Genomic DNA, 22667 nt, shown 5'->3' on the forward strand with positions numbered 1-22667 from the left:
AATTAGTTGTGTTGTTCTGCAATTAGCTATTTGGGAGACTTTTTGTTCTTCAGTGGTGATAAAACACAATTTAAAGCTTACTGCCTACTTGAAAACAACATCATTGTACCCCAGCATTATTGATAATAATTATTATTATCGTCAGTTAGTCTAATCTTTCTGTTCTCTGCCTCACTTAAATACATTGTTTTCCCTCCAGCCCTTCTATTGTAAGTATTTTATGGGTATTGTACCACATATGTTTAAAACTACACCATAATTTGTGCACTATAATATCAGCTTTACCCTTTTCTTTCTTGTCTTCTTGCTTCTTACCCTTTTTGGTTCGGTATAAAGGAACTCGGGCATGTTTGTCTTGTTATATTGGTTTGTTTAGGCTGGCGTCAGTGTGTTGTGTATAATTGGTTGGTTGGGTTTATGACGAAATAAAACCAAACCAAAGTCCTGCTGCACAATCAGACTGTAGTAGGGAGTAAACAACCAAGACCGCCGTAAAAGGAGGGTCTCTGCTGTGTGGTTCATTTGGTGTGTGAAAGCAAAATGGGCCAACCACAGAATTTTACAATAGTAAATAAGCAAATTTAGCATGATTTAAAAATACGGTTTAATCCTGCTCAAAAAGAAAATTAACAAATTCTGGTGCTCTTAAAGAAAAAGAAACCTTCGATCATTCAATCATTGACTATTTAATCCATCTGGTTATAGTGCCCTGCTCCGTGTATTGACAGTTGCTTATTAAAAAGTTAGTGGAAAAGCAGCAGTCACAATTTAAGTCTCCTGGCTTTGATATGAGTCCATATGAGTCCATGCAAATGAGCAAATGAGTTTGTCTCATCGACTGTAGGACCTGTACTGTAGGATTGACTCGCTTCTGGAGCCAGCCTCAAGTGGCCATTCAATGAACTGCAGTTTTTGGCACTTCCGCATTGGCTTCACTCGTCATCCCCGGAGGTTGCTGCTTGGTCTTCTCTGTGTGAATTTGTTATTTACAGCTCTTGGTTTGTTTGTACTAAATCAGTATGAACATGAACCGGACCAGAACTTCAAAGCAGTGATGTATGATCTCTTTCTTTGGTCCAAACAGAATAAACAGAGCTACAGGTGTGAAAGCACCCTTAATCTTTTCATACATGTTGGGACATTTCAGACAGCTATGTGATTTGTTGTGAGGGAGAAGAATTTCATCTTTCTTTAACGCAGAGCTGCATCATGAATCAAACGCTGCTTAGTGACTGCACCTGTAAACTCGTATGTTTTCGCTCTGTTCTAAAAGAGCAATCATGATGGTGGACGAGAATGAAAAACAGCTGGCCAGTGGGAAACAGATGGATGTATGGCTATTAATAACAGTCAGTGCGGTGACATTGTTGTAGTGGTAAAAAGATATTAATGTAATTGATCTGAAAACAAAGGGGTTTTTTTTCAAATCTGTTTTTGTGTTAAATGTAAAACATCTTGAATTAATACACCTTGTGGTATAAGACGGGGAATTAGACTTTTAAATTATCACTGAAGAAGCAGTATTACTCTGGGCTGTGATTGGAATGTTAAGGCCCCTAGCTGTCTCTGATGCAGGAGAGGGGTTTTGATTGTGGGAAAAACAGGTGTATGAGGCATTCATAAAATCTGTTGTTTTGTTTCTGTGGCCAACACTCTTGCGAAATGGAAATTTACAAAAGAATTCTGCGTATTTACGGACAGAGTGACATGCAGAAAGATGTTTTTCCACATACTAAAGCGCTCCAGCTACTCTCCTGTATTTTTTATGGTCTTGTACACCATTATTCAGTCCCAGCGGTGACCTGTCATAACATATTGTGCCTGACTGTACCAGTCCCATTTACTTTATCAACTCTATGTGTCCCCTGTCCCATGCTGTTGATTATTAATCCAGAACACAGCAGTCTGGTCCTCCCCAGCATGCATTGTCCTGCTCAGTCAATATCACAGGAGCAGCCGGAGGACTGAGAGCATCCTGCGTCTCTGTAGCTTCACCCTGACATCAGATCCTCTGTGGGATCGGACGCCTGCTCTTTAGCTTTAAGTGTTTTCTTACCTTCCTTCCTGACATACGGGAACTCATCACAATTAGTGTAATTCCCTTTTTATCTCCTTTCCTGTTCGTGTGTTATAGTCATGGATTGCGTCTGAACATGGCTGTAAGCCACGAATAAGCACATTTTTTTATGTGAGCCCCTGCATTTGCTCCCCTTTGTCCCCTCTGTGAATTTTGTACTCCTCTTCTGTTTATTTTAATGTTTTCTCATGACATTTTTTGAATGACTGGTCACATGCAATTTGAAATTGCTGGGAATAAATGAGTATTTCACAGCTGGAAGAATGGCCTTTTCACAAAACTGGGCTGTTTATGCAGTAGAAAGACACAGATATTGTTGAAATTGGTGCTATATGACCAGAGAAAACGCCTTTGCTCTAATGCACTATGCCACCCCGAGCCTATTACAATTCCACTACTGGCTGACTTAATGCGAGCTTGGCTGTTTTAACAAAGTAAGTAATGCTGCAACTGGAGCAGCTATGTGATCCACCCACCAGCTACATGGCTGCCCACCATACCTACACTCAGTTCCCTTTGCTCCTCAGTCAGGAAGTGGAAGCCCTGAAGAAAAAGCTACATTAGCATTTAGCTATAGCCATGAAATATTAGGTTCAAAGAGAAGCAGTTAAGGTTAGGGTAAGGGTAAGGGTTACATCTTGTTACTTATAAGGTGAATCATGGTTCTAACCATTGTGTTGGTGGGTCTGTGTGGGGGCGTGTCCTGTAGGCTCAAACGGAATATGGCGGCAGCTCAGGCCCCCAGGATGTGCGCAAGGCTTTGAAGCCAAGCAGTGGAATTACAATTTCCGAGCTCATCGTGTGATAGAGTCGGGCCCAAAAAGACTTCCCATAGACTTTTTGAAAGAGACATCTGTAAATCAGTGGATACATTTTTTAGGGCCACAACCTCCATGAAATGAGCCAGTCCACCATCAGAATTCGATCCATTTGGTTTGCTAACATTTGGAAAGTCTAGAAGAGCCGCAAGAGTAAATCATTTTATCCCATTCAAATTAGCGGAGTGTTAAACCGGAAGTAACCTGCTTGGTCAGTTGCAGTCTGTAGTGTCCTTGCTCTATACGCCCAGTGATGCAAAAGCAGTGCGGGTAATTTTATACGCAGCAGTTGAACATTTTTGGCTTCATGCGCCAATGAACAACTTTCATACGAATGGCCAGAGTCCTGCCTCCAATGCTGTATCCAGGTCTCTTTATACATCAATGCTGCAGCTACACACGCCTTACAATATTCTCCTGAGACGCTGCGTCCTCATATGAGGACATCACATTTCTGGTCTTTTGCTCCATATACTTTATTCTGCTTTACTTAGACCTGATGTCCTCATTTGTGGACACTTTTTTGTGCCATCTAGTGGTAGTGAGACCACAGTACACTAATCCATGTACAAACAAGATGGCAGCCATCTCTGCCAAGTCAGCCGATCCCGACACAAAAGTGGACAAGGTACAAAACCTGATCACATTCTATGGTTGAAACATGTTTATTTATGATAAATAAAGTTTGTAGTTTGATATGGCAACAGATTTGACCAATTTTAGCAACAGTAATAAGCTAAGATGCTGGTGATTACGAAGTACTTGAGAAATCAAAAATACATACCCAAAGTTTGGCTCAAGGATACACAATATGGCGTCTGGCTGGTAGGTAACAAACAATCTGGAATTACAGGCAAACACTAAGTTAAAATATATTCCTGAAAACATTTTAAGCGAGAAATGAGCAATACACTAACATAATCTTTGATTGTAGTTGATCAGCACTGCATAGTTTTACAGTTTGATCTGAGTTTTCGGGGGGTTAGCTCTATACTCTTTGTGTCCGTGGCGACCACGAGTAAACAGGAATGAAGAAGTACAATCTGCAGTCCGAGCAACAGCCTGAGAGCCATCAGAACTTCACTGAATGACACAAAATGTGAGATGGAGGAAAGTATAGCACAATTTATTTACACATACTGCTCACATTGTTATGACATAAAGCTGGTTGAAAACTGGCAAAGTATCCCTTTAACACATTAGCTAAGATGACACTGACATTTGCTGCTATAAATCAATGGTGTTGCAATGGAAAACAACATTGACATCAATGATCACTACAAATGTCACATTAAACTCTTAAGTAACTGTTAAAAAATGTTCAGAGATAAGCCTCCATGTCCCCGAGGACCCAATGTGTTTGCATGTGTCATTGTTATTTAGTGCTACGAAGATTCCTGGAGAAAAAGAAAAAAACAAACTCATGCTGTTTCTCATGGAGATGTGCCCACTCAAAAGTTCCCAACAGCTTGTTTTGATCAACCATGTATTGGTTACCAGTGCGCAACTTGGTCCCCAGCTGATAATTCAAAAGATAATGTGAAAAGTTCCCCGGGGTTTTGCGCTGTAGTACGATGATGAGCCCTCTGTGAGTAGAGAGAAATTACCCAGAGAGGGTTAACATGTGCAGCACTGTGTTCCCTCCTCCTGACATTGACTGAGCACTAACACACACTCTGACACACACACACACACTCTGACACACACACACACTTTCTCCACTGAGGCCAGCACAGAGCCAGAGAGGAGGGACTGTTTGCAGCTCTGAGAGCCAGCTGTCGTTCGCTCAGAGCTGCGTCTATTCTCTCCCTGACTCCCTCGTTTTCCACTGGCCTCATCACTCCATGGGACTCCAGACCTGGCCGCCAAGCAAACCACCTCTGTCCTCTATGGCCTGCCTTGATGTGGAGACCCCTTCCATCTGCAGGGGTAAATTCAAATCAGGTGCTTCTTCTTTTCCTTTTCTAACCTGCCTGCATTTCATTATGTTGTTTGTTTATCCACGTAAAGTTTTTTTTTCTTCGTTTTAATGTTTGCTGATGCTGGCAGAACTGGCAGGAGGTCTGTAGTGACGTAGACGCAGCCTCAACAGGAAATGACAGGGAAACAGTAGAGCTCATCACGGTGACTCAAGCCAAGCATCAATCTTACAGGAGAGACTATTGTGCTCGGGTGGATCATAAATCAAAGTTGCCTCAGAAAAGAGCCAGAGTCTAAAACCCAGTTTATACTGTTTGTATTGGCACTCTGTTGAAACACTACCATGGTTTTCTATTACATAATGAATTCACACCTATAATGGGAGTATAAATACAATGACTTTCATTCAGATGTATTAACCAGATATGCTGCTGATCAAGATTTTGTTTGATTGGAGCAGGCCTTCAGTAAAGTCGACTCTTTTTTGTTTAAAACACAACAGAGCTGTGGTTTTGTGGGTTTTTCATCGCTGATTAATCTGTTGATTAGTTTCTCAATTGATAGATTTGTTGTTTGGTCTATAAAATGTTGAAAAGTGTCGATCAATGTTTCCCAAAGTCTAAGAGGATGTCCATAAATGTCTTGTTTTGTTAACAGCCCACAGATATTCAGTTTGCTGTCATAGGGGAGTAAAGAATTCAGGAAATAGTAACATTTAAGATGCTGGCAAGAAAGAATTTTGACTTTTTTTTATATCTTAAAAGCATTACTCGAGCCAATTAATCGATTATCACATTAGCTGGCGATTGATTTAATAGTTGACAACTAATCAGTTAATCTGCAGCTCTATAGTAAAACCAGTGTTACCAGTGTTTCGGTTGTCTTCCAGATTATAGTTAGCTGTGAAATCACATTTGAAAAATATTTGCCAACCACATATGTTAATGTGCTGTCTAGGGTGCATTTTGAGACAGAGTAAGATGCATATCAACAAGCTCAGCAAAAGTGTATAATTATCTCCGCCAAGTAGGTTATGTTTTCACCAGCGTTGGTCTGTTTGTTTGTTTGTCTGCAAAATAACTCAAAAAGTTATGAACGGATTTTGATGAAATTTGCAGGAAAGGTGGATAATGGGACAAGGAACAGATGCTAAAATTTTGGTGGTGATCGGTTGAAGCAAAGTGGATAAAATAATAAAAAAGTCTATCATCTGACAGCCTCAGCAGCAATTCCAATTTTTAAAGACGGTGAAAATAGCGCCATCTGGTGGCCGGAAAGCACGTCTTGTTCTACTTGCTAAATATTGCTGTAATTCTAAAGTTGAAATTAATGTTCTGTGTTGGAAAAAAAGAAAATGAAAAATACAAAAAAACATATTATATTCTGTGTTGGTACAAAATAAAAATGAAATAAATACACCACAGTGTCTCCATGGTGAAGGCATATATAACCTAATAATGATAGTGATGCAAATATCCTAATTGTGATGCAGGCTGCAAAATCGGATGCAGAGGGGGAGGGAATATCACCTACTTGGTGGAGTGCTTTTCTAGTATTGGATATGTGGCTATAGCATGCAAGAAGTAATCAAACATAAGTTCTTTTCTGTCCCAGCCATCATGCAAGATTTGCAGGTTCAACATTTTATTTAAATTCCATGTCAATAAATTATTATTCATGACCTGTCTATATATAAAACTCATCTTAACCAAACCCAGACCAGTTTGCCAACACAGAGACACAGGACATGCCCACTCATGGGGAAGGAAACCAGTGTATTTTCTTGTCTCTTTGAGTCAGGCTTCATTTTAGGCTCTTTTACTTTGGAATAAAAACACACCACTAGGATGTGGTTACAAATTATCTTTAAGTTATTAACTAGCATCATTTATTTTCAAGTTAGATCCAGTGTTCAGCCGCATTTTGCCTTCTACACAGTCTCCATCATTATGTAACAATCACCTAATTTATACTGTGTAGGCCTTGCTGATACGTTTCTGCTTTGCTGAACTGATTCAGGATAAAATGAGTAATGGTAAAGTTTAATTTTAGAACATGTCAGCCGATATGTTTACAGACCCTTTCGGTAATCACAAGCTGATTATACAATACTTTATTTTTTCCAGGTTTCTAACGATACAAGACAAAGTCTGTCAGTTCAGTGGAATTCATACGTACTTTTTGCTGCACATGAGTGCAGGTTGTGAACTGGGCCTGGGCTATATATTGATATTATATCGATATAGTGATATGAGATGAGATATTGCCTTCGATTTTGGATATCATAGTAGTGTAAGTGTTGTCTTTTCCTGGTTTTAAAGGCTGCATTACAGTGAAGTGACGTAAGCTCTGAATTAACTGGACTGTTCTAGCTGTTAGTAGCGATATCCATATAACTGATGATTATTTATTAAACATCTCATTGTGTTAATATTTTGTGAAAGCCCCAAATAGTCCAAAAAAGTCAACAAAAGTCACAAATACATCATGATATTTGATTTTCTCCATCATCTGAACCAGGTACTGCACACACACAAGTCTTTTTTGATAAACCAGTGTGATCTGTATTTTCATGGTTTAGTCTGTCCCTGGTTATAGATGCCTGGATCTTTGCTAAAATGGGATTCTGTTTAGAGTCTTTGGTATTTATAACAGTAAAGTCAACATAACCCAGTGTCAGTCTGTTTTTAAACTAAAGTCAGCTTTGTCTGGGCAAAGACTATCTTTTTTTTTTTTTTTTTTTGTACCGTTTCTTTAAAAAAACAAAAAAAGTCAAATAAAATAAAAGTTCTGTTGGGAGACCTCCAGGGATGATTTGCTGAGAACAACATGGGTCTGAGATTAGAGATTACATCAGTAGACAGGGATTTCAGCCGAGCCCTCTCTCTCTCTCTCTCTCTCTCTCTCTCTCTCTCTCTCTCTCTCTCTCTGTGTTCCTCCACAACCTCTGTTTACGCTCTGCTGGTGAGCAGGAGAGCGGAGCCAGTTTGCATCATGGAGAGGTTAGCCAGGGTTCAGGTTGAACACAAGATGACACAAAGTGAGGAGGACCCCAGGCATGAGGTGTACCCCCATACTGATGCTCAAATTAAACTCTTTATTCTGTCGTGGCGCTGGAAGGCAGCTTTTGATGTTATTGATATGCTGCAAAATGCACTCATAAATTTCTTTGCCTGTGGCTTTTATTTTTTCCTCCAAGTCACAGTGGATATGAATATTGAGAGGAACCAATGGCATTTTTTTTTTTTACAATCTCCTGGTATGATCTGTCTCAGGCTGACCAAAACCCCCTGGCCTGGGTTTGTAATAGGAAACACAGCAGGCGGGGCAGGCACACTGTGTTCTCTGCCCCAGAGTTGATGGGCTGCTGTGAGAGTAGACTCGGCCTCCCACCCTTTGCCTCAGCACTTGTCACTCTGTGTTCCCTTGCCCACCAGTGGAAGCCCGTGAACGTCCCCTCAGCTCTGCATACGACTGGAGACCCCACCCCCTTAACTACCCCTAAATTTCATGGTTCCCAGGCCTTGTTCTCACAGCTGCCCAGTTTATTTTTGCTAGAGTGAGTCACAGAGGCTTGTTCAGACGCAGCGCCTTTCCCAGGAGAGTTGAGCAGGTCTGTGAGTGTGTATTTGTGCGTGTGTGTGAGTGGGAGTAGCAGTTTCCCCCGAGCCACAGAGTAGCCCTAGCAAAGCCGGCTTCACTTCACTACAACGGCAACAATCAGCGTCTCGTGTACCTCACGCACCGCCGCCTAATTCCTCACCATCACCCATTACCTTCCTCTTCAATCTTCTTTTTTTCTCTTCTCCATGGAGTGGTGTTATTCCACTGAAATAACATGTCCACGCTCACTTGTTTGTAAATGTTTAAACTGGGATCTTACTACAGTTTATACTGATGGGAAAATAACACTGAGGAGCATCCAAGGACTGTATGTGGGGCCCGCGTGCAAGACTCAACAATTTCTGCTGGAAGATAGTCGTGTCTTTGATGTGTCACAGTAACATAACTGATCACTGCTTATCCACCCAAAGCAAGATTACATATTAAAAACAGTTTATTAAATACGCATGACTCACTTGGCTTTTGCTGGTGTCATGTGACTGCAGCCCTAACATTAATCTCTTATCGTTTTTTTTGTTCTGTACTGTAGTTATGTTGTTAAACTCTTCTGTGTATTTGCATCCCACACAGAGATATTGACTCTCATTGGGGAGGCTCTTAGCCAATCATGTTCAAGTATAACTGTTATAAAACTTGTGGTACTCCTAACAACCCTAGTTAAAACCATACAGGAAGTGAATAGGATGTCTGTGGTGGTGAACAGGGTTTTCTGTTGGGCCTTTGGGGTAGAGTATCAATTGGGGAAATAATAAGTACTTTGTTTTATTTGAAGTCTGGCAGGTTTCACAGTTAAAGCCAGAGATGGTTGTTGGTTGACTCAGCGGACTTGGCTCTGTAATGGTAAAAGTTCAACCCTGACCTCCGTGTCTCTGCTCTCTCACAGTCCTCCAGCTCTGTCTGCAGCAGAGAAGAAGTCGGGAGCAGCTTGTGGAGCAAGGCATCATGCCGCGTGAGTATTCACATCGCACGAAAACATAACTTGCACCTTTTGCTTTGAAATAAATGAAGGTTAATTCAGTACGTCAAGAAGAAAGTGACCAATGTTACCTGTTATCTCACATATTCTACTTTTTTTTATCACTTACATTATCTTGTTGCTATTATAAGCATATACATATACACACATATAGAAGCATTTTTCTAACATCTAACTCAAGCACAGCATCTTCATGGCTTGTGGAGGGCATATTTGCAGTGCCAAAGGCGAGACCAGTGTAAACAACATTATTTTTCAATTTGTGATAATGCACTTTTAGTGGATTTGTATAAGGTGATCACGTTGCATCTGTGTAATTAATGTTGGAGCTTATACTGATACGTCTAAGGTTTTTTTTTTTTTTTTCACACCAATTGCTTTACTAATGGAAGTTTTATTTTAAGGAGTTGTGTAAATGACTTCATGTCATCGCGTGTGTCTGCACATGAATTAATTGCTTTATTCTAGACAGTGTGAAGTTCATTGCCCTGCTCAGACTGTTGCTAATACATGCGTAATTGTGCTCATGTACACATAGTCTCTGATGAAAATGACTCATTTAAAGGGATACTTCACCGGTTTTAGAGCAGCTTTGTAGCATAACAGTGTGGGAAGCCACGACAGACACAGAGAGAAGCTGAAAGAGAGCCATTCTCTTAAACTTCAACTGTAAAACTAGGCAGTGCTGATCAAAAATAAAACGATATTATGTAACTGTATTGCCTATTTCCTGCCTAAAATGTATTAAGAAACATATTTTAGTGCACTGTTTGGCTGTAATGTGAGATTTTGTGAACAGGAAGTGGGCACCATACTGTTTCCAAACAAAAACAGGTAAATCCAAGCAGTGCTGATCAAATATGAACCAAGATTCTGTCACTGTGTTGCCTGTCTCCTCTCAAATGTTTTCAGAAACATATGTTAGCTCACCATTTAACTGTAAAATGAGTTAGTTTGTTGCACCTGCCTGCCATATTGTTTCCTGTGGAAAAACAGACTAGCTGGCATTACCTCACCCACCAGTAGGAGCATTTTCTGGTCATGTGCGGCACAGCGCATTCTGGTAGTTGTAGGTTTTCTACCTCTTGGGCAATAGTGAATGCCACAGCCCTTTTGCTCTGTTTCCTCTAGTCATGTAGCACCGATGTGAAAAATATGTGCATCTTTCTCCTGCATAGACTGTCTAGTATTATGTTGTCTCGCTCACCAGACCTTTCTCAAGAAAAGAAAGGTCTGGCTGCGCCGACTCTCACTTTAAGATTGGAGAAAAAAACGCCCCGGCTGCTTGTATTTCTTTCAACCAATCACAATTGTTCTTGGTGGTGCCACAGCAACCGTGCGCTTGCAAAAATATTGCCGGGGGGAAACAGGTTTTGGTGTAATACGCCCACAAAAATATCACCTACAGAACGCGAACCATGGCAGAAAAATGGCTACATCCCCGCAAGATAAAACACCGCAAAAGTTAGTAAAGGACGTGTTGAAAACTGCTACACAACCGGAGGTGGTAGGGCGGGACTTCAGCGGGTGGCTCGTTCCGCCCAATGAGAGGCTGGTCTATGCAGTGAACTTCCGCCCACTCAGACTAAGTATTATGGAGAGACTGTCTTTCTGGCAGTGAAGTATTTCTTCAACACAGATAAGCCATGAGTTAGGGGTGGGAGTGGAGGCCCTGTGATACAATATTATCATAATACTTAAGTCCCAATCCAATATTATTGCTTTTTTAAACTTTTTTTGCAATATGCTGAGCATTGCAACAGCATATACCTTGATATATTGATGTATTACTCTTTTTTAACTGCAAATAATGTCCCCAGAGAAAAGCTTTGTCAACATATGTCTTATCTAATAAGATAATATTTTCAGTTTCATCATCTCATCTCTCATCTTAGTCATTTTTTTTGCAGCCAAATGTATATCCTCCTGAGACCCTGCGTCCTCATATGAGGACATCACATTTTGGGTTTACTTGACCTTATACTTCATTCTACTTAAGTTAGACCTGTTGTCCTTGTTCTTGGACACTTTTTTGTGCCATCTAGTGGCAGGGAGAGCACAGTACACTAGTTCATGCAAAAACAAGATGGCAGCCATCTCTGCCAAGTCAGTCTGCAGCCAATCCCGACACAAAAGTGGACAAGGTCCAAAACCTGATCACATTTTATGTTTGAAACTTGTTTATTTATGATTAATAATGTTTGTAGTTTGATATGGCAACAAATTTGACCAACATTGGTTTATTGGGAATTTATTATCGTCTCGTTTGAGGACATTGGGACTTAATTATTGTTGATGTTTAGTTTTTTTACTTATCAGGTCCTACTGATCCCAAATAGCTAGGAGAAATGAAAAATGCATACTAAACAAAAGTTCGGGTCTCAGGAGGATATAGTGGACTAAAAAAACAATTGATTTTATTATTCTAGTAGGCTACCAAAAGTTTAATTTGTATTTGCAGTGTTAATAATTTATGCAATAAAATAATGATTCTTAGCTCGCCATACTACTCTGTCTCGATCGTTGCTCCCAACCCACACCATCAGGCAGCACACCAGTGCCATAACAGAAAGAAGTAGCTCCTACTTTACACCATCCATCCTTTGATGTGACCAAAATAGAGCAGACCCAGTCCCTGTGCTACACCTAATAAAAGATGAGCGCAGTAGGTGACAGAATTATGCGGATAACATTGGTGGAGAGGTAGAAAGAGAAAAAGGCTCTTTCTCTTTGTCCTGTTCTCTGCTGAGAAGCCTCCTGCAGTCGGGCTTTCAGCTCCTCTCTGGCTCCACACAGCCACATGAGTCAGCGACTGAGCCTTCAGTGGAGGTCAGTGGCTTGACCAAGCGTGGCCTGTGCATAAACCTTCCCGGCTACTCTCCACCAAAGCACTCTGCTGCTCCCACAGTTAAAGGCTTATGGTAGGTATGCAGTGAGGTTTAGGTGACGAGCAGGAATGTTTTGCTTTGCCCCTCTGACACACTCCTTAGACCGCCCCCACCAACCGGCCAGTGTGTTCTCAAACCAAACAGTGCTCGTCATAACAGAGGTGACTAGTCAGTGAGCCAAACCTCGATTAAAGCAGGATGAGTTTATTCTGCGAGATCAAGGAGGAACTCTCTGCATGGTGCAATCTCTGTGCTTGAGTCAGTAAAGCTGGGGCTTCCTGTTTGACTCAAGCACAGAGATTAGTGCACTCATGCAGGAGAACAAAGACAAAGACATAAAAATAAATGCTGGAATGAAGCTCATGGATGAACAGAAAAATTTATGGATTTTGTTGATTCACCTTTTCACAGCCCTGAAAACGCCTGCTGCCTTTCATGAGCAGATCCGCAGCCTGGAGAGAGCCAGGGTAAGACTGATGCCATCACACTGCAGCTCATGATCTGAATCATCTAAATCTAGATTATGCCCCCAGAAGATGTTTAATATAATTGTTTTTTAACAGACTGGGAGCTTCTTAAAGCACAAACTCTGCAGCAGGCCTGAGCGCTCTGAGCTCGTCCGTATGCACATCCTACAAGGTAATCTCCCTCCTGTGTGTTCTTTCTGGGTAATGGCGTCTAGATAAGAGAGATGAATGAGGCGCTTATTCATCCAGTCGCACTTATTGCCTGTTTAAATTTGTTTTACAAAGTTGGAAGCAGATGAATATCTTGGAGGTTGACATAAGTTTGTGAGGTCTAGCTGAGCCTGCACTGAGTCACCCTGAAAAAGCAGTGAGGAGGCCGACTGCTGCCGCTCGTATCACAGCTAATCACCCTCTGTGTATTTATCAGAGACGCAGGCCGAACCCTCCCTGCAGGCCACACAGATGAAGCTGAAGAGGGCCAGACTGGCTGATGATCTCAATGAGAAGATCTCCCAGCGGCCTGGACCCATGGAGCTGGTGGAGAAGAACATCCTGCCTGTGGACTCTGTTGTAAAAGAAGACGATGGTAAATACTTAATAAAGCTATTATACTTTTACTGTCAGAAGACAAACTTTTGAGCCATTCAAAAGTTTTGTTTTAACCTACTTTGGTATCACATTCGCCACTAGCAGTGGACCACTTAGTGTGACAGCTAGGGAGTTTACTCAAGCTAGCATTGCAGCACATCAGTCACGTTTTATCCATTATTGATGTCATAACACCTGTGTTTGACTGTCCACAATGAAATATGTCAACCATTAAATTGTTTACACACATTCATGGAGCCTGGTGGATGAGGCCTACTGACATTGGTGATACCCTGACTTTTCCTCAGCCCAGACACCAAGATAAAATGTTGGCATTGCACAGAACTACAGATATACATTTTTACATTTCATATTTATCATAACAACATTTCTAAAGTGACATAGTTCCAATTACATGTTTATGAGCTGAGTCTTTCATCAAGACGAGAAGGGAATGGTGGATGGCTTGTCCAGTGGGCAGCAGTCATCAGCAGACCACTGTTGGTGGTCATCAGACAAACAACAAAAACGGGTATTTTTAACGACAAATCCGAACATTTCCAGCCATGTTTGTAGCAACAAAAGAGGTATTTTATGCCCAAACATGGTCTTTTCCTAACTCTAATCATGCTATTTTGTGCAAATACCTAACCACACATTAACCACAGCATTGTCACAACATAAAACTGAAATTTTAAATGTAAAGAAATGTAAAGTTTCAACTTATCAAAACATACAAATTTAACAGTTGAATTTTTTGTTTTTTAGTGAACTATCTCGTGAAATTTGGTACAGATATTCACGTCACTCTCAGGATTAACTGTAATCACTTTGGTGATCCTCTGACTTTTTGTCTAGCACCATCATCAAGTGAAAATATCAGTTTATCCAATACTTTGGTTTATGAGCAAATACCTGCAAAACCATTTACATCCCATTAGCCTCAGCTTTTCTTTGTGTTAAATGCTAATTAGCAAATGTTAGCGCTCTTACACACTAAACTAAGATTGTAAAACTTGTTATATACCTGCTTCGCATCAGCATGATAACTGTAGTTCAGTTAACACTTAAGTCAAAGAAAACTTTTGCAACATTTGCAGTATTATATTCGGCGGTATGGGTCTGTTCTGGGGCCTCTCTGCCTTTCCTCCTTTCCTATGCAAAAAGCTTCTTCCATGCACCTACATGGACAGAGCATACCTCCCTGCCCTTCCATGTGCAAACGAGGAAAGCCTGAGGTAGAGACAGAGCAAACCTCCCTGCCCTTCCATGTGCAAATGAGCAAAGCCTGAGGTAGAGACAGAGCAAACCTCCCTGCCCTTCCATGTACAAACGAGGAAAGCCTGAGGTAGAGAGCAAACCTCCCTGCCCTTCCATGTGCAAACAAGCAAAGCCTGAGGTAGAGACAGAGCAAACCTCCCTGCCCATCCATGCGCCTACATGGAAAGCCTAAGGCAGGAAGAGTAGAAGCAAAGATCCCTCGGAAACAGAACAGAGCCAGCAACAATGACAAACAGAAATGACACTGATAAGTCAGACACAGTGTGAAAAGGGGGAGCTGGGGTGGAGGCGGGTTGCAAAGCGACTCGCAGGCCAGGGCAGTTTAAATAGGGTGCCCTGAATGAGATTTGCCAGTCGGTTGCATAGACAGGAATCATGTGATCTATCAGCTGACTCCCTTCCATCAATCAGCTGCTCCATCAGTTGACTGGCTGTTTGAGATCAGCTGATGTAGCTGGGATGTGAGCTGAGCTTGACATAGTGTCCTGCCTGAACTAAAGCTACGCTCAATTTAGCAAGTACAACCTCACAGAGCTGTTAACATGACTGTAGACTCTTTGTATTGTTACATGTCTACTGTGTTGTCATATGTACATTCATGTGACAGCTTCTTGACTCTGTAGTCACTGAAAACCTTGAGTTTTTCTTCTGTAATCAAAAATGGTATGTATGTTGTATGTGCACAGATAGCATTCAGCTCATGTCTAAATTGTCAGAAATTCTAAAAATTCAGTTTGATCCTGGTCCCACAGGTGAAGAGTCAAAACGCTCTAAGCCTCCAGATATTTACAACTTCGATGAAGACAGCAGTGATGTCTTATCACCACAACAGCCTGCCAGCCAACAATCTCCCAGCTCTACCTCCGCCTCTCCAAGGGAGTCTGGAGCGACTGAGACCACTTCTACTTCCTCTAACTTAAACTCCCCCATACAGGTACACCAATACCTTAAACTGGTAAAACTTATGTAACATGAACTGTTAATATCAGCAGAAAAAAACAGCCTTCTTGACAAGTTAAGCTTATGCAGTTCTTTAAATAGAATGAAGTAACTTATCATAATTTCAGGATGGTTGCACACTGGTAGGTCAGTTGATTTACTGTATGTACACACAGCGTATAACCATGTACTGTATAATGTATTTATCATGTGTAGAAACATTTTGTGTTTATTAACCTGGTTTTGGTTCTATGATTCCAGCTGAGGTGCTTTTCTTTTCTTTCCTTGCGTGGGATGATGATTAACAGGCGTAGCGGCCTCACTGTTCTCCTTACAGATCATCTCTCTTTGTCTCTGCTTTTTTTAGCACTCCCCAACACCTAACACACAGTCCACATCAGACGTGGTCAGCCTCATCTGTGAGCAACAAAGCAAGCAACAAGCATCTACACCTCAGCCAGTCACCACTGTTGTCCCCAGTGTCACACTGGGGCCACTTCTGGTGAAGGTGAGCTTGTTGTGTTTCTTTCAGTCTTACCGAAGTCATTTTAAAGTCTTTTAAAAGTTATTGAGAAGAGTTTAGTTCATTTTATCAGCTCTCTAATGTTTATAACCAGCTGACATGAAATTGACCTCTGGTACTGAGCCCTCTGTCTCTCTGATTTATTGACTGTGTTTGTGTTTTGTTTCTTTTGGAAATGTGTCGAGAGACGCAGTGTCAGAAGACACCGAGTCTGTGTTTTGTCACTCTGAGAACCATATCAGTTTTAGGGTGAACTGAATGTCAGCATTCAGCCAAGCTAAATGCAGTTCAAAGAACGACAGGGTTTAAAGTCACTTCACAAATCCTTGTGCCGAAATCTGCGCCAGCTACAGTTTGTCTTCAATTAGGGTTAAGTGACAGGCTGGCCTTCCTCGTTCGGCCTGTGTAAAAGCCAAAAATCAAAGGACGGGAGTGAAGCAATAACTTATGCATTTATCATAATCCAGTTATCCTCTGAGCATAAGATGAACTCTCCCTCCCTCGGAGTACAATAGGAGAATGCGTTTAACAAATCAGAGGGTGTGTGCGTGCTCAACCCAGCTTGAGTTTCTGGTTACATAGCTATAACCTGCTGCTCTTATGCCAAACCGTTTTCATGTGTATCCTGTAACTGCAGGTGGTAAAACAATAAAGGTCACATTTCCACTACCCGTTTCCTCATCCTGCAGTTCTCATCGGGTGTCAGAACAATGTTCTACCTTAATGCCTCAAACTATAAAAGTCCAGCATCACTTCCAAGTCGTGCAGTGTTGGTACTGGCAACGCTAACTGTATTCCCCGATAAACTGGACTGAGATCAGTCACAGGGATCAAATATCTACCAGATGGTCCTCTTAGCTTTTAACTTGCCCCTTTTCTGTGTTGTGTTCTGCAGCAAAGCCTGCCCAAGCCAGCCGGCGATAAAAGCCGCAGCAAAAAGAGCAAAGAGCCCAAACCACGGGTGAAAAAGTTAAAGTACCATCAGTACATCCCCCCGGACCAAAAGCAGGAGCTCAATGAAGTGCTGATGGACTCGGCTTACGCTCGCCTCCTGCAGCAGCAGCAGCAGTTCCTGCAGCTTCAGATCCTAAATCAGCAGCAGCAGCAGCAGCAGCAGCAGCAGCAGCAGCAGCAGCAGTACAGCTACCAGGCCGTCCTGCCCACCACACTCAAGTATGGCTCCATTTATTAACACATCACAGCCAGAGATAGGATTGGGTTCACCCATAAAGTTAACCTTCCTGTGTTGAGTTCATTACTTAATCTGATGAGACACTGCTAAAGTATAAATGTTTCCTTTCACAAACTGAATCAAAAGTTAACACCCAGTTTTACACAGAGTAATAACTGTTTGACCACAGCTGCTGTCCGTCTCAAATACTTTACATTTCCTGCCCACGGCTTCCTACACAGAAGCTGTTGATTGTGAAAAATGGATCATAGTTCAGATTCCCTCTCTAATATGTACTCCCTTTTTTCTTCCCATCTTTTTTTTTTATTACAACAGACCAACAACTGAGGTACAAACCAGCTGTTCCACTGTTGTTCTAAATGGAAACACTGCGTCTGCTCCTGTGCAGGCCCGGCACACTCAGACGAACCGCAAGCCGGATCATTTACCAGCTAATCTGGATGAGATGAAGGTGACACGTCGCCGTTTGCACACAGTCTGACTATATGCATGCATGCTGCAGAGGAGAACAAGCTAACTTTAAGAGGTGTTTTATAATACTCTGTTATCTTTACAGGTTGCCGAGCTGAAGATGGAACTAAAACTCAGATCTTTGCCTGTTTCTGGGACTAAGACAGATCTGATAGAGAGGCTGAAGCTGTATCAGGAGAACTCTAACATCCAGACTATTGAGGCAACAGCCGTCACAGCAGCCTCACAGTCAGAAAACACAAAGTTAACACCTCCTGTGTCCCCTATCGCCTCCAAAGTGTCCAGTCTGGGCATAGAGGATAGCAGTATGGCGGACAGTCCCACCAAGCATTCAGATGCTCTGTCTCCAACTCACACTGCTCCCTGTGTGAACTCACCACAGAGAGCTCCACAGGAGGAGTGTCCCACTGAAACAAGGTCCTATGCGAAGGACTCTGAGAAAGACAAGCGTCTCCACGAGAAGGAGCGTCAGATCAAGGAGCTGATGAGGAAGCTGGAGCAGGAGCAGAAGCTGGTGGAGGAGCTGAAGATGCAGCTGGAGGTGGAGAAGAGGAGCCAGCAAGGAGATTCTCCACCTCAGCTCAGCCCTCTTGCTCCCATCCAGGTCAAAGAGGAAAATCGGACCTCATCGACCTGCTCAGCGTCCTGTAGCTCTCCCAGTCTGCCAGTGTTGATCAAACAAGAGGAGGTGGCAGATCAGTGCCATTTGGCTGCTCACAATCAGTTCATCATCAGCCACCAGGCTATCAAGCAGCCCGAAAGCCTGCAGCCAGTCCAGGCTGGAGCTCAGATCCTCCTGCCTGCATCCTGTCCTGCCTCAGCAGTCACTATCCAGCTCCCTGCCAACAGCATTAAATTACACACTACTGTTAGCAGCGCAGCCCCAGGCCTCATCCAGACCTCTGGACAGGTGCCACAGAAAATAGAGGCCTCAGCAGCATTACAACAGCAATGCAGCAATCAGACTCAGCCTCCGACAAAGGTGAGAACACACGAATGCTTGCACGGGCTGCCTCGGCCCATGTCTTTATTAGTCATCACTGTCAGCTGTGATTTTTTATTTGTAGTTTTGGATTTCTTTGAAATATGAAGACTAGAGTTGTATGTGAACATCTGTAGCTACGTGTGTGCACCTGAAGTCATAAATTCTGTTTGCAATGCAGTAAATTCAGATTAGGTTGCACATCAAACATCTGCGTCAGTGTTTTTATTGGCACTGGCTGGTCACACATCAGTTTGTTTTTTTTTACATTGTTGACGCTCTATCATGGGTAATGCATCTTTCGTGTTGCCGCAGTAATAACAGGCCTCAGCTGGGTGGTGAAATCCTTCCCTTTTCATATCAAAAGAAGGCTTGTGGAAACTTGGGTTAGTGGAGCAGCCGCTGAGTGACGGCTGACAGTAGTGCCCCGAATGCCCTCTGTCGTCTCTCTGCGCTTACCAAGCCAGAATTAGCAACAGAAACCACAACTCAATGCTAACCGAGGAGAACACTCATGAGAACTTTGCAAACAGTCAGTAGTGGGGTAAAAGGTGGCGATGCTTCAACTGAAGAGGGTCCAATGAAAATCAAATAACGTTGCTAAAATAGCATTTAGGTTGCATGTAATTCCCAGTATTTATCCCTCCAGAGAGCTTGGTTACTACAACACAAATGTTTATTGCTCCTACAAAGATAATTGGCATTGTATGCACTACTTTTCCGTGCATGCAGGAGAGAGCATTACACCACACTGATGGCATTAAATCATTCCCTAATGTATGCCTCCATGCTGACCTGTCTACATTTCTCTGCAGACTTGGAGGATGGGCAGCACAGCACAAAGCTTACTCAACACATTCCCAGTGAGTGGATGTCCTGCGGGAGCCTCCTCTAGCCAAGCCGGTCCTAAAGATCCTGCAACTAAGGTACAGGGTCCTTTAGTCTCTCCTGCTTTCGCTTTGTTTTTCGTTATCTTTCGTCTAAAGCCTTTTAAGAGGCCCTGGTTTATTTGCTTATTTGCACAGTGTGAGCTTCATTTGAATGATGATTTGTATCAGATGTATCCTGTTTTTCATATGGTGTAAAGGACTGTTGTCTTTTCCTGTTGAACAGTCTCCCTGTACCAGCCAGCCAAGTTTGATCTTGCCAAAATTCACAAACCACGTGTCAAAGTGTAAAGACCCGCCCCGCTATGAGGATGCAGTTAAACAGACACGCAGCATGCTAACAGCTGTTCAGGTGACAAATAAATGCACAGTTTGGTACAGAATATCTGTGAAATTGTTGCCATAGCCGTTCAAACATTTACTGGTGTTTTTATATCTCTGCAGGGGCCCACTGCAGCCAGCCAGCAGATGGACGACTTGTTTGATGTGTTAATTGAGAGCGGTGGTGAGAGATACTGCAACTTTTCTTTTTAAAATAAGGCGCAAAGTACTTTTGATTATTTGATTCTCACACCTAACTTTCTACTTGTTTTTATAGAGATCTCCCCGTTCATCAGACAGGATCCTCCCAGCCTAGACAAGCCTCTCCCTGTGACAGCCAGTGTAACCACCCTTCCCATCAACACAGTGTTATCCCGCCCTCCACCCGTGGTCCAAGTGGCCCAGCTGCCCTCGACGCAGCTCAACCCCTCGGCCAGCCTGGCAGCCTTGACCTCCGACGCCCAGCTGGAAACCCTCCTGGGCGCTCACACCGAGCCGCAGAGCTCGCTAAAGCTGATGGAGGAGCTACACTCACCTGTGGATACCATGGAGGTGGACTTTAATAAAAGCACATCACCCTCTGCTTTGAACTTGCACAGCTCCAATATGGACAATATGGATTGGCTGGACTTTACACTGTCTGTGCCAGCAGAGGGGGCCAACCCTTTGGACATGTCAACGCCAGTGGGCGTCTTCTCCTCTGACTTCCTGGACTCACATGAACTGCACTTGAACTGGGTCTGACTGATGTCAAGGAGAATTCTTACACCCATCAGACAGTTTCAGATATTTTTTTTTTTTACGCAAAGGACAAAAGCTTTTGTTTCCTGTATGGAAAAAAGAGCTTTCAGAGGTTGGGGCAGCTCTGCTTTGCCTTCTGGTCGTATACATCAGCTCAGTAATAATCTAATTGTGCTGCATCAGTTTGGAAATTCCTGCGTTGCTCTTTTTGAGGTCTCTGATTGTAGACTGACATAAAGTATGACTGGTACTGGCAGACTGAACTGACAGTGGAAGTAGCTTTTAAAATTTCAATCTTAAATTATGCCACAGATTTGTTATCAATCTGTTCTCATGTTATTGCTTTCTCTTCGTCGTCTGATCATAATGAATGTACAGTGTTAAGTCGTCTGACATAATAACTGAAGGAGCAGGAATCAGTCCTAATGCTGGTTCAATAACTAACAGACGAACGCTGCATGTAGCTGGGGGCTGCCATGTCATGTAGTTCACTTCACTCTTGTCTTGGAATGATAACCTCTATCACAACACATTGTAAACACACATGTTCCTTGTGTATATGTTGATTGTGAAGCATACGCCAGATGTACCACTGCACACACTGACCAAACCAGCATGACCAACCAAGTATTTACTGCTTCTGAATGTTCAGTGTGCATCTGTACATTGTGTAAAATATACTGCACATGCTTTTTTGTACAGCCAACAGTCCTACGAGCTTAAAAGGTAGAATCCTTACGACCACTTATGAGCAATTTACCGGGCCCTGTAAAGACTGTATCTAAATGAATCATGATAAAATGTTCTTGCGACATCATTCACTGACTCTTAAAGGGTTCGAAATGATTAATTGAGTTAAGGTCAACTCGGTTTTTGTTTAGGTAGTTTATTATTAAGTGTAGAAATGGCAGGACATACCAGACAGTAATCTCTGTGCAGCATCACAATCTAACAACATACATGCAGTACAGACACATCTTACAGAAAAATAACAATATCCATCATCAGTATGAACAACTTCTCATTTTAGTTATTCAGTCACCTCACATAGAAATAAGAATACATTGCACTCGAGTTGTACTGTAGTGACATCTGCTGGCCACATCTGAATCTAATCAGCTCGAGCAAGTAAAGTCTGCTGTCTGAATGGTTTTTACTTATTTCTTTTTTATCATAGCAAATGGCAAAAGATGACTTCTGGTATGAAGAAAATAGTATTTGGTGTCAAAGTAGCCATTTTACACAACATGATGCACCACAGCAGGATAGTTTGTGGGCAGTGGGTTGTGTGTGTGTTTGAGCATAAAAGTCGCTACTATTAAGAATTAACTGTCTGGCTCTGCAGGTTATCCAGTGCAGACAAACTCATCTGAATGTTGAGGGATTTTTTGTGAAAAGGACTTAAAAGCCTTTTCTTTTTTTTTTCTCCTGTCAGCACATTCGTGCCTCATGAGGCAATCCAAATGTCATCCTGTCAGGGGATTATGTGCTGGAATGAGAAATATTTTTGCCTTTACTATACTAGTAAAACGAAACAATTTTGTATTGAGTGATCTTTTTTTAAATATTATCTTAACTGGTGGTCTCTGGTCATTCCTGGAACCTACAAGCTGAATATTGTTTTTGACACTGTCCCTTCTAACTGACAGTGTCCCCACTAGCTTTAAGACTGTTGTGGTTTTACTTTCTGGTAACACTCTACATAAGGGTGACATGGCACTGTCATGAACTTGTCATAAACATTGTGTACACGTCATAAATGTTTATGACTGCTGTCATTAAGTGTCATTCGTTTTTTGTAACGACAAGTTGACATTGTTTGGGTTGTCTTGATTATGACAACTTGACATCAATTAAAGTGACAATACCAGAAGATGTCTTTGTCATGACAAGTTGACATTAGATTGGTTTGGGATGTCCTTATAATGACAACATGACATTAACATAAAGACATCTTCTGGTAATGTCATCC

At 42.1% G+C, this 22667-nt stretch overlaps 1 protein-coding gene across 2 annotated transcripts; it reads left to right on the forward strand.

Moving 5' to 3' along the window:
• The first annotated feature begins 4609 nt into the window (after positions 1 to 4609).
• Positions 4610 to 22238, forward strand: mrtfbb (myocardin related transcription factor Bb). 2 transcript variants are annotated; one of them, XM_033643983.2, is made up of 14 exons: positions 4610 to 4839; positions 9323 to 9388; positions 12715 to 12770; positions 12867 to 12942; positions 13198 to 13356; positions 15392 to 15573; positions 15946 to 16086; positions 16997 to 17274; positions 17609 to 17744; positions 17850 to 18746; positions 19562 to 19672; positions 19860 to 19985; positions 20078 to 20138; positions 20232 to 22238. In XM_033643983.2, exons 1-14 carry the CDS (start codon positions 4740 to 4742, stop codon positions 20696 to 20698), a joined length of 2856 nt encoding a protein of 951 aa, XP_033499874.2. In that variant the 5' UTR covers positions 4610 to 4739; the 3' UTR covers positions 20699 to 22238. The 2 variants fall into 2 exon arrangements, with proteins under 2 accessions (XP_033499874.2, XP_078017282.1); XM_078161156.1 differs by having other exon boundaries at positions 4610 to 4824.
• The last annotated feature ends 429 nt before the right edge of the window (positions 22239 to 22667 follow it).

This window comes from Epinephelus lanceolatus, chromosome 18 (genome assembly GCF_041903045.1).
Source record: "Epinephelus lanceolatus isolate andai-2023 chromosome 18, ASM4190304v1, whole genome shotgun sequence".
Lineage (NCBI taxonomy): Eukaryota > Metazoa > Chordata > Actinopteri > Perciformes > Serranidae > Epinephelus > Epinephelus lanceolatus.

Excerpts from the sequence above, each read along its gene's own strand:
- mrtfbb (XM_033643983.2), top strand. The coding sequence starts at position 4,740 with ATGGGACTCCAGACCTGGCCGCCAAGCAAACCACCTCTGTCCTCTATG. Across the intron at positions 12,771-12,866 it reads GCAGCCTGGAGAGAGCCAGG|ACTGGGAGCTTCTTAAAGCA; the intron begins GTAAGACTGATG and ends GTTTTTTAACAG. Across the intron at positions 15,574-15,945 it reads ACTTAAACTCCCCCATACAG|CACTCCCCAACACCTAACAC; the intron begins GTACACCAATAC and ends TGCTTTTTTTAG.